The 12278-nt window shown below is 48.0% G+C and overlaps 1 protein-coding gene across 4 annotated transcripts in view; it reads left to right on the top strand.

Moving 5' to 3' along the window:
* Positions 1 to 12253, top strand: part of LOC143525755 (uncharacterized) — a 30000-nt gene extending 17747 nt beyond the window's left edge. For 2 of the 4 annotated variants that reach the window (XM_077020047.1, XM_077020046.1), the window contains exons 7-22: positions 615 to 759; positions 1458 to 1594; positions 2383 to 2509; positions 2826 to 2861; positions 3076 to 3191; positions 4096 to 4225; positions 5357 to 5550; positions 6106 to 6232; positions 8037 to 8069; positions 8521 to 8630; positions 8742 to 8868; positions 8985 to 9112; positions 9233 to 9356; positions 10327 to 10488; positions 11055 to 11214; positions 11348 to 12253. In XM_077020047.1, coding sequence (XP_076876162.1) covers positions 615 to 759; positions 1458 to 1594; positions 2383 to 2509; positions 2826 to 2861; positions 3076 to 3191; positions 4096 to 4225; positions 5357 to 5550; positions 6106 to 6232; positions 8037 to 8069; positions 8521 to 8630; positions 8742 to 8868; positions 8985 to 9112; positions 9233 to 9356; positions 10327 to 10488; positions 11055 to 11214; positions 11348 to 11436 — 1945 coding nt within the window. In that variant the 3' untranslated portion in view covers positions 11437 to 12253. The other 2 variants (XR_013133728.1, XM_077020048.1) reach the window with 2 other exon arrangements.
* Positions 12254 to 12278: the final 25 nt, after the last annotated feature.

Below are 12278 nucleotides of genomic sequence, written 5' to 3'. Positions count from 1 at the left end.
GTCCAGGAAGTGCGCTAGTTATAAAATTTTTAAAAGCTGTGTGTATGTGTTTTGATGATCACTGTTTACTTTGTCAGCTGCATGCAGATTTGTGTGCTTCAGACGCCTGTGACTAAACAGTTTAGTTCACAAAGAGCAACATTTGTGTGCTTTCTTCTCAAACTAATGGTTATTTTTGAAATTGGCATTTTACAAACCTACTTATTGCTGCTGAAAGTTCTCACTCTGCTTTGTCCATATTGTTAGTACTGTATGTGAAGATGTTCACGCCAGTGGTCGTGAATGTGTGTGAGACGAGGTGAGGGGTCTCTGCTCCTCCACTGTGCTAGCGAGTCCTCCTCTTCAAAAACACTCCTCCTCCTCTCCGTCCTGACAATACCTGCTGGCAGAGCCACTTGAGTGGGAGGGGTCAGGTCCCTATGGCAACGTCCTTGGAGATGTTTGTGTGTGGCAGAGTGCGTGTGAGTGTTTGGAGGGGTAATGGATGTGCAGACTGTGTGTGTGTGTGTGTGTGTGTGTGTGTGTGTGTGTGTGTGTGTGTGTGTGTGTGTGTGTGTGTGTGTGTGTGTGTGTGTGTGTGTGTGTGTGTGTGTGTGTGTGTGTGTGTGTCGTAGCTGGCTACTCTACGCCCAGCCCGGCTTCAGGGGCTCCTGTGTCCTGCTGGAGGAGGGTCAGAACTTCCGGAGCAGCAGCAGGGTGTCCGGGGAGAGCGGGCCCTCACCTCCCCTGTCGGTCGGCTCCTTCAGGAGAGCAGTGAAGGTATCTCCAGCCACAAACCTCTCCCTCATCTTAAATCTCTGCTATAGTGGAACATGTGTATCTCTCCATCTCTCTATTTCTCTATCTTTCTTTATATTTCTCTTTTTCTCCATGTATCTGTCATATAATCAATCTTAATTACCAGACAGGAGTAGCCTGGTGCTTAGGTCAGACCTGCTCGTCTGTTTGGAAGCTCTGCAGTGGGCTGGTGATGTCTTGTTTCCTGTCTGTGTTCAGTGGGGTTTGAGCCCTCAGCACGGACGCATGGCGTCACCTGCCAGTGGCGATGTGTTGGCGCTGGGCTGAGTCCTCAGAGAGCTGCACTGTCTACTGCTGAATGCTCTGCACATGGTTGTACTAATTATAGAGGAGAGCTCATTAGTGGAGTCAGATGGTTTAGTGCAGGGAGGAAACAGCTACCTGCAGAGTGAACACATCACTGCTCTGCTGGCTACCAACGTGTGATGGAGATCCTTAAACATGTAGAAATATCTAGAAATATAGAGAATAATCTTGTGTGTGTCGTGTGTAGTGCTCATAAGAAAGATGCAGTGTTAGCTCTCAGTACTACATAGTAATTCTAGCAAAAATGCCCTAGTTTGCAGAGATTGATTGTGTGTGTGTGTGTGTGTGTGTGTGTGTGTGTGTGTGTGTGTGTGTGTGTGTGTGTGTGTGTGTGTGTGTGTGTGTGTGAGCAGGATGACAGCATTCCAGAGATCCACGTGCGTTTAGACAAGACCCGGCAGAGAGAGCCGCTGGTCCTGTACTCTGAAGCTGAGCGTGTAGACGCAGGCGGGCCCCTGCTCCTCTCTGACCTCAGTGTCTGGTCCGGATGGTAAGTGGACCCGCGGCAGCGCAGCTCGGATCCGCCGTTGAAAAAGCAACACGAGCTCCCCTCTCAAATCCGGCTGAGTGTGCCACTAGTCTGAGCCCAGTGTAACGGCCCCGCGGGTCGGAGCGCGTCCGTGCCGACCGCCGTCCCTCGGGGCCGGGCAGGGTTGTTCTGTGCTGAGTCATGCCGAGGCTGATTGAAAAGGGCACCTGTGGGGCGAAGGTAGACCTCCTGCTACGCCTCTCCACCACACGCCGCGCTGTAGCCACACTGCCAGCTGCTCTCCTGGTCTGAGATCTCCGAGCCAGTCTCCAGAGATCCGAGCACATCCAGGAACGTGATGTCTATGCGGTAATTTCTGTTGATGTCAGGCCTAGCGGACTGCACACTACCTACTGAGGTCTCGCGCTTAGTCACATGTGCTGTGTCATTTGGGACCTCCACTGGACTAATGATCCCTGCGGCGTCTCCGCGTGCTCATGAGAGTGAGGCACTGTTCCTGTGGGGTACTGTGATTGGTTAACACAGTTATGACAGGAAGTGATGTGATGGGGGGGATTGATAGGAAGAGACTGAGAAGAGACTGCCCTGGGACAGAACTCAACATCTTACTTAACTCATTTTAACTGATCATTTCAGGTCTAAAAAAAATTGATGCTTTAATAAGTTCTTTTATGATTTACTTCATGCTTACACTGGAAAGGTTTTAAAAATAGCACACATGGGAGTCACCTATGGTTGGGTGGGTGTAGCTATTTTTCCAACGTGAACTCTCTGTGGTCTTTGTGTAGCTGGCTGGCCTATGACGGCGCTGGATTCACAGGAAATGGCACGCTGTTGCAGGCGGGATGGTCGCCTACACCCTTGGCCGGTGACTCCTCCATCTCCCGTGTAAGGTCACTACGTCCACTCAGGATGGTGAGTGTGCATTAACCTCTCGGCCCCTGAGAGCGACCACACGCCAAACTTACATCTGTTTCTGCGGATCACTTTACAGCAGAGAAAGCATCAGAATTGCTCAGCTGGTCCTGTTAAACATGATATAAATCAGTAGAGAAAAATCGTAGCGAATGTGGCAAATCTGTTCAGTAATTGTTGTTGTCGAAGTTAAAGCAGCAGCGTTAGGATGGACACGATGCATTTATGCGTTTATGTCACTGCTCAGGCCTATGTGGCACTGTAAACTGTCCTTGTCTTGTATCAATATCTCCTCACACCCGACTGCTTCCTGCAGGGTGGGCTGAGAGTGCGGAGACCTCTGGATCCCAAGGTGAGGTGCTGAGGAACACACAGGGTGTGATTTGTTGGCGCTTTCTAAACGAGGCCTTGCGATTAAAGCGCTGGGAGACCTGCATGAGTTTTTTGCAGCTGAATTCCATAGTACATCAGGCTTTTTAGTCTTATTACGTCTGGCGTGATGGTTCTCCAACTTGTCCCAGGTCAGTTGTAAGTTATATGGCTGATGCTCTCCTGTGTTTGAGCAGATGGTGGTGTATGAGAAGCCACTGTTCCAGGGTCAGTGGAAAGAGCTGATGGAGAACACGCCAAGGCTGGGGGACGGCCTAATGCAGATCGCCTCTCTACGAATCACCGGAGGACTGTGAGTATCTTACTCACTCTCTTTCTCTCTCTCTTTTTCTCTCTCTTTCTCTCACACAGTGATGTGACGGTTGCAAAATATCTGTTACAGTAAGTGAGCTGCTAATAGCTTTGACTGCTTTCCTCATGGATGAGGGGAAATTGTTGGTGTGTGTGTGTGTGTGTATATGTGTGTGTGTGTGTGTGTGTGTGTGTGTGTGTGTGTGTGTGTGTGTGTGTGTGTGTGTGTGTGTGTGTGTGTGTGTTTGTATGTTTGTGTGTGTGAGTGTGTGAGAAAGAGATTTCCAGATTTAGGGAGTTTTGTGGGTGTGGTTCATGCTCTCAAACAGAGATCAGTTTCTCAATCTCAGTCACATGATCACAGTGGAATGTTACTGAAGCAAGAACCAGGTTAATTTTTAGTGTGGACACATTTTACTACAGTTAGAATCATCTCAAATGAATGAGTGTGTGTGTGTGTGTGTGTGTGTGTGTGTGTGTGTGTGTGTGTGTGTGTGTGTGTGTGTGTGTGTGGAATTACTGTAGCAGGGCACACCTCAAACAAACAATATGTCTGTTCTCCACCCTCTATAAACAGAGGAAGTGCTGTTATCCCAATATATGGTGCATAGGGGTGTGTAGGTGTGTGTATGGAGGCAGATATCAGTTTCTTTGTCTTTCTATCTCTCTCTCGGTTCACTGCTGCCTTTCACATACACATTAAACCTAATGGTGGTGACATGGGAAACAGGCCTTTCTGCTGTGTGTTTTAAAGCTGGGTGTGTATCTCCTAAATGCTTCTAAATGTTACATTGTGCCAATGCAAGTGGGTTTTGTGTGTGTGTGTGTGTGTGTGTGTGTGTGTGTGTGTGTGTGTGTGTGTGTGCGTGCGTGCGTGCGTGCGTGCGTGCGTGTGTGTGAGACAGGTGGGTGGGCTACTCCTGTGAGAGCTACACGGGTCAGCAGTGTGTGCTGGAGGAGGGTGAGTTCAGCGACTGCACTGCGCTGTTCTCCGGACCAGAGCTAACGCTGAAATCCTGCCGCTTCCTACAGGCTGTGAGTTGAAGACAAAACATGCTCACAGATGCAAACACACAAGCAGCCGTTTCACTACCAACTCTGAACACTCCCATTAGCGTCAGCTGCCACCTACTTCAAGAGACAACACACAGTCTAGGGCTCCAAGGGGCCTAAGCAGTTTCTGCAGTGTGTGGAAAATAGCATTTATGTGCAAAGAAAGGGATGTAAGTGGGCCGTGTTTTGAGTTTGAGTCTCTGAGGCGTTGACCCAGTTTGCACATTCATGCCAATATCTTTCAATAACCAGCGTCTAATCAGCATTTAACCAGCATTTGTAATAATACATACGTTTTACACCCAGTGTGTCATGGTTGCTTGCTTGCATTTGGATAGAAATGTCTAAAAATAGGGAGTAGAAAGAGAGGGAGAGGAAGAGAGAGATTAAACGGAGGGGGGAGGAGGGGAGACGTGTGCATCCTCAGCCTCTGAGGGGATGTGACTGGAGGATACTGGCCGTCCAGCTGCCAGCCCTTGTCACTAATCCAGTTTTCTGCACTCTACATGCTGACAGTCGCCTCTCTGCACCACAGCCAGGAGACCAGAGCAGAAGACCCAGGGCTGTACAGAGTGCTTCCATAGGCTAGACGTCTGAATGGGGCGCTTCCATAGGCCAGACGTCTGAATGGAGCGCTTCCATAGGCCAGACGTCTAAATGGAGAACTTCCATAGGCCAGACGTCTGAATGGAGAACTTCCATAGGCTAGACGTCTGAACGGAGCACTTCCATAGGCTATACATCTGAATGGAGCATATCCATTGGCTAGATGTCTGAACGGAGCGCTTCCATAGGCTAGACGTCTGAATGGAGCGCTTCCATAGGCCAAACGTCTGAACGAAGCACTTCCATAGGCTATACGTCTGAACGGAGCATATCCATTGGCTAGATGTCTGAACGGAGCGCTTCCATAGGCTAGACGTCTGAATGGAGCGCTTCCATAGGCCAGACGTCTGAACGGAGCACTTCCATAGGCTATACGTCTGAACGGAGCGCTACCATAAGCAAACACAACACATTATGGTTAACAGGTTGTTGTTGACAGGTTAGAAAAGGGGAAGATAAGGAAGACTAGCTGTGTCCTGAAGGGGGCTGTTGTCATGGTTATTTCAGGACTTCATTGAGCCTGCGGTCTGTCTGAGGAGCTCTGAAGAGCAGCTGGACATCCTGGACGATGATGTGGCAGACCTGCAGCTGAGGGCCCTGATGGAAGGGCCGGACACCACCCACGTGAGGCCGGACACCACCCACGTGAGGCCGGACACCACCCACGTGAGGCCGGACACCATCCACGTGAGGAGCGGAGTGTGAGTACAGATCACCACTCAACTTTATATTCATAATCTATTTTATATATGTGTGTATGTGTGTGTGTACAGTATGTATGCATGAATAGAGAGAGAGAGAGAGAGAGAGAGAGAGAGAGAGAGAGAGAGAGAGAGAGAGAGAGAGAGAGAGAGAGAGAGAGAGATTCAAAAGAGTGAAGTGCACATGGCTTCCAGAGAAACGGGCCTTTTCAGATAGAGGTGCTTTATCAGCACATGGCCACTCCTCACAGTTCCACATCAAGCCCTAGCCCCTAGCCCCTAGCCCCTAGCCCCTAGCCCCTAGCCCCTAGCCGCCCATCGTGTGTCTCAGCATTTCTGCACAGATGAGTGCAGAACTCCTGCTGAGTTTGGGCTTCATTACTCCAGCTGTCTGCTGAATGGCTGGTACTTTATCAATGCCGCTACATTAGCCAAATGCAGGCAGAGTCTCTCTGGAGACTCTAGAATCTCCCTAATAGGACAGCATGACTATATTTATATTACAATATGGTGGGTGTGGCCACAAATCTGGTATGCCTCTGCGTGTTCTTATAGGTGGGTGGCGTACAGTGGGAGGAGCTATACAGGGCAGCAGTGTGTGCTTGAGAAAGGTCATCACTCTGGAACACTGGACTGGGGTGGCAGCCAGAGCTCACCTCTCTCCCTCCGGCCTGTGCGCAAGGTGAGCATGTACACACACACACACACACACACACACACACACACCAGCAGTTGGGGTTCAGTAACAGATCAGTTTCTGCAGGCCCAGCAGATACACACCGCAGACGGAGGAGAGAGCAGAGCACGCATCACTTCCTCTCCTTACCACCATCACACTGAACTAGCACGCCATGCTAAATCACCCAGCAGTCTGACCTTTAAAGAGGGTCAAATAACGACGAGATGTCGAACATGTATAAGTCAACATTGCAGTGAAGGAACAGAGTCCCATCAACATCTATGCAAGCAAAGTGCTTCTGACGTTTTAGGAGCTGGAACCAGTTTCTGCTAGACAAAGCAGATGGTTAAATCATAATGTTCATTCCTTGGGGTTCTAATGTTCAGAGCGTGTAGATCAGTTCTTTTGCTTTGAGTTTCCTAACGTCATCGCTGCCACGGGAACAACTGACATTGCAAGCAGATGTTATCAATGTCCATTAGCGTTACATGACCACCAGGGCTTCTCTTAGTTTCTCCAGTGTAAATCTGATTACATCTCTTTCACAAAATACAATACACAACTCCTGCGTGAAGAGGAATGCATAATGAATCCTTTTGTGCTGGTTATGTTAGTGCCTGTGTTAATACATTTATATGAAGCCCCATCTGGAGTGAACGAAGGCCACGCTACCACAGTTATATCTGACTGATCATATATCTCATCCATGATGTCTTTGACATTGTGTTGTCTTTAGCAGCTTAATGGAGGATTCTTCTAAATGATCCTGAAGTGTTTATGTATAATATTAGCCACTGTTTAACTTGATGAGTAAACACCAATGGAGGTCTTGTTGTCTGGCTTGTAGGTCAGCCTGCCCACTCTCTGAACAGGATATTAATAGCTGTGAGTGTTTGCAGGCCTTGGAATGTCACCAGTTGTGCTGCAACTTTATAACTTTATGCAGTTTATAAGAGAAGATCGTATTTAAACCGGTATTTTCAGACTGAACCCAATCACCTCCGAAGGGTTCTTCTCATTCCATGTGTATTCCAGAGTTGCATGGAACTTGGAGAAAGAAGTTCTTCATATGAGCGTATAGCAGAACCATCGCCACCTGTGCATCTCAAAAATGTCCGGAATGTTGTTCAGGAAACATTAAAAAACCAGCAAATAGGTTTGCATAGGAAGGTCAGATTTTAGTACCCATTCTAACTCCTCTTATTTGTTAGTTAGTCAAAGGTGGAAGTCAAAGGTGATTTGTAGTCAACACCAGTACCGATGTTGAGAGTATCTGTGAGGTGTTTTTCACAGGTATTGCGTAAAGGATTTTAAACCATCTTCATTAGGGATGACTGTGTATAAAATGTTTATGTCCACTGAAAAAATCAGGGTTTTAGAAGGTAGTGTTTGTTCTTTCAAGGATTTGTAGAAGATGTGAAGAGTCTAACATATGTAGGTAAGGCATGAACATTTGTTTGAAAAATCATTAAGACGCTGGGATGTAACTTGTGTTTAGCAGGCGTGAGCAGCTACAGTAGACCACCAACAACCTACGTGCTGCTTTTACTAGTGAGTTTAGGGAGACGCTTTTAGAAAAACAAAGGTGAACCATGCACAACAGGGGAGGTGTCCTGAAGAAGGGTGTGAGTACTGGTGCACCCACTGGAGTTGTGGGACGGTTCTGTTCTGTGGAAGCTGGTACTAACGCTGCAGTTACAGTGCTGCCTGATTGCAACCACAGCTCTTAAGAACCATGTTACTTCTTTTGTTTTCATTCTTAAGTGCAGAGTATCCTTCCTTTAACTAGTTCATTCTTTCTTTTTAGGAACATTATGGAGAAAAGGAACCAAAGTTTCTGGTATGTATATTAAACTTCACCCTAGCTGGGGGGAATGTGGGCGGGGTTTTATATCTCTTACTGCTTGTTGCAACACTACCACTTTAGATTATTATAATAGTATATTTGAACTGTCTACTTCAGTGTTGTGCAATGGAGATATTCTAGCTTGCAATTCTCTCTTTACATTTTGTGTGTTCCTGTGTGTTTGTATGTTTGTGGGTTTGTGTGTTTGTGTGGGTTTGTGTGTTTGTTTGTGGTTGTCTGTGTGTGTGTGTGTGTGCGCGTGTGTGTGTGTTTGTCTGTGTGTGTGTGTGTGTGTGTGTGTGTGTGTTTGTGTGTGTGTGTGTGTGTGTGCACGTGTGTGTGTGTGTGTGCGCGCGTGTGTGTGTGTTTGTGGTTGCCTGTGTGTGTGTGTGTGTGTGTGTGTGTGCGCGCGTGTGTGTGTGTGTGTGTGCCCACCCATATGCAGCTGCGTGTCTACAGCCAGCCTGGCTTTGCAGGAGAGAGCAGAGAATTCGAAAGTGAGTTGGCGGACTGTGCTGCTCTAAGTCCTGCGTCATTCCGAGTTATTCTGGGCAGGTGAGATGCTCCAAACTCCACACAAGCAGACACACACACACACACACAGAAAACAAGACAGTGACAGCATGTACAATCCTGCCTCACTCTGGCTCTCTCTCTGTCCCTCAGTTGGCTGCTGTTTGATGATGAAGGCTACAGTGGTAACCAGTTTGTGGTGGGGGAGGGGCTGTATCCCCACCTCCCCTCCTGCGGCTGCTCCTCCACAACCATCAGGTCCTTCAGGCCCGTTCCCTACGTGAGCCTCCTTCCTCTCCTCACGCCTGCCGCCACCACTCCTCCACGCTAATGCAAAGGAGCACCGTGTATTTGTGTATTTAATAACCCAGTCTGTCTGTCCCTCACCCCATACAGACCTTCTCTGAGCCTTTCATCACTCTCTACTCACTGAGTTCCTTTGAGGGCTTGGAGACACTAGTGGATTCGCCCATGGAGTCCATGGACAGCTTCTTCACCCAGTCTCTCAGGGTCAACAGTGGCACGTGAGCACCCCCACCCACTCCGGCCTGCTCCATATCTCAGACGTACAGAGTGAGGGTTTGTGTTTGGGAGTCCCGCAGCTCACAGGCTGGTGTCTGTGTGTCCCGTCTCCCCCCCCCCAGGTGGGTGGTGTATGAGTTCAGCCGCTTTAAAGGGCGTCAGATGCTGCTGCAGACGGGGGAGTGTCCGTGCTGGGGGGACCGGAGCGGCTGGGACACCGTCGGCTCACTCCACCCGCTGCGCCAGGTGAGAGGCGGCCCGGAGCCCCCCGCAGGGCTGGTTCTGGAACTGAATGAAGTGGTTTGGATATCGACCTGTCCGTGACATTTGTGAAGCTGACATTGCCTTTCAGTGGATTTCAAAAGCACTGAAGACGAAAGAGTGACTAATACTCACTGTTTCCTCTCTCTCACACACAAACACACACACACACTTTCTTTCTCTGCCAAAAGGGATTTATTCAGAGTGAGCTGTGAATCATTCTTATCTTTACCAGGTTTCTGCAGTCATTTAGGACTGTGCGTCCCCGTGTGTGTGTGTGTGTGTGTGTGTGTATACGTGCGTGTTTATTTGTTTATGTAAGGGTGTCTGAACCATGGTCTGCAAGGCCCTGATAAAACCCACATACTCCTAAATACACATATATACTCTCACTCTGCCAGATGGAGCTGACAGGAAAGTGTGTGTATGTGTGTGTGTTCTGTTTGGAGACAGCAAATGTGGGAATGAGGATGTGGGGTGGGTGTTGTTGCCACCGTGCCTGTTAATTAGCTCTTTAAAAACCTCTCTCAGGATTTCATTTTTTTCAAACCCCTACACAATTTCTAGGCCCCTGTAGTCATTAGTTTCGGTTTCAATCTAATTACGCCCTTATGGCATAGTCTCCATATAGGCCAAACCTTGTGGAGAAATGAGCAGCTTCACCCTTGCAGATAACACTCCAAGGATGGAGCACAGCACCACAGTACCATTTAGCAAATGAGCAAACTTGAGTTGCTGAAGCTTCAGGTCAAGCCTAGTGCTAAGTCCGGAGAAATGATTGCAGAAATATTACCGTGTTATTAGAGATTACCGTGTTATTAAAACGTATCAGCCACGCCACTGTTCTCCATCCTGGTCCAGATGGAGCAGCGTGGGCATGAAGCTACGCTGTTTCTAACCTGACTCGGAGTCTCGGAGCTGACGGTTGATGCGTAACCGTGTCCTGTCTCCACAGCGGCGGGCGTACTTGCATGTGCGGAGTCGAGCTCTGGGAGCGGCGCTGACCGCTGAGACCGGCCCGGGTTCCTCGTCTCCAGCCAGACTCTCTCTGCAGTCTGCTGACCGCACACTGGACACCCAGCACTGGGTGTACGGCCAGTCCCTGGTCAGGAGCAGGGTGAGCACTGAAATGTCTTCACTTATTTACTCACTCGAGTACAAAGGCACAATGGCAGTTTATATGAACCATGTCAAATAGATTTTACAGAGTTGATAAATTTTCCCCCAAACGCTTGCAGATTGCACACGTGCATCAGCAGAAACCAAGTGCTGTGTTAACCCTTTCTCATATAGCGTCTTGAGTGTTGGTTTTACTAGGCTAAAAACTGAGCTGAAAACTAGGCTTCTATTTATAGAACATAATTGAGATTCTAGACCAAGGTACGACCTGCCGGGTTCTCCGTGACCATCTATGCAGCCTCAGCAAAACCCAGAACAGCAGTGAGAGCTTCTGCTTCTTTAGTGTGGTAACATGCCCTAATGCTTTATGGGTGTTTAAACCCGGCCCGCATTGGCAAAGGCAACAGGGAAGCCCAGCCAACATGAGAGCTCTTCAGTATGGAACATTCTGTAGCTCTGGAATGAAGGTTGCGAAATTACAGCTGAGTGCATCTGAGCAGCGAGTTCTGCTGTGTTGCCGTAGAACACGGGCCTAAGTGTGCATGCGTGTGTGTGTTCTTGCAGGTGGACAAGACCTGCCTGTCCGTTATTGGTGCGAAGGCAAGCGTAGGGGCCAGAGTGGCCCTGTGGAACCAACATGGACGTACACATCAGAAGTGGAGTTTGAATGAGGACGGCACGATCTCCTCTCACTTGAATCATAACCTAGTACTGGAGCGGAGAGGTAGGACCTCATTTATCACCCGTCATTCTCACACACGTCCCATAAACAAGTTGATCTGTTCATGTCTGCCCAGCCACAGACATTTTGCTGCACATGTAAAATGTGGAATTTTCCTCCCGGCATTTTGTTTCAGGTGGGACTGGACTCGACAAGGACCATCTGGTCCTGAGTGAGTTCTGTGCTGGTAAGGCCAGTCAATACTGGGATATTGAGGTGCTTTAACGGCAAGAGTACGGAACCAGATCGGCTTCCCCGGAACAAATGTTGCCACTGTCATGAACTGGACCCTCTGACGCTTAGCAAAGTCTAAAAGAGAAGCAAACGAACGTCCAGGAACGTCCTAGTCCAGGAAAGCCACAGCGCTTTGGTGGTCCAGGAGCAGACGTCCGTAACTACACCACTCTGCCGTACATGCAGGTTGTCTTCTTTATTATGAAGAGCAGGAAACAAACACCTGTGGACAGAGCGGATCTCTCTGAATTGTTTGTGAAGCCTGTTCATAAAGTTAAACCAATTAAATAAGCCAATAACCAAAACCACAGCATATATAAATGTACCACTATTCATACATAAATGTACCACTATTCAGCGACCTGAAGAGGGGAGATTCTGTCTTCTACTCATTTTGAGGCAATATGAGGCAGTTATACGCTTGCTTTTTTTGGTTTATTCACAGAAGCACATTTGCACTATGAAGATCCTCGCTGCAACAGGCCATCTCATGGGGTTACAGCGCCCCCTCCATGCTAATGTTGGTAATGGCAGGAATTGTCCGTCTCAAATGATGTCATATAGAAAGTTCCCTTTACTCTGTGATGGCCAACTGAAAATCTTTTGCCTGTTAGCTTGGGCTGCAGAAAGTGGAGGATCTGTTTTTTTAAGCTGGTTAAATCACTGGATTAATCACTGTATACTGTATAAAATTCAGAAATAGATGTATCAATATATTGAATGTGCTATCTAAAGAAAATATTGTATACAGATGTCAAGTTAATAAGCTTTCTGTTTTTAAACTGTAATTAAAAAGACATGTAATATATTCTGGTTTTCCATTTATTTTCCAA

Source organism: Brachyhypopomus gauderio, chromosome 10 (assembly GCF_052324685.1).
Source record: "Brachyhypopomus gauderio isolate BG-103 chromosome 10, BGAUD_0.2, whole genome shotgun sequence".
NCBI lineage: Eukaryota > Metazoa > Chordata > Actinopteri > Gymnotiformes > Hypopomidae > Brachyhypopomus > Brachyhypopomus gauderio.
Note: the sequence above shows the minus strand (reverse complement) of the source record. Positions and strands in the feature narration are given on the sequence as shown.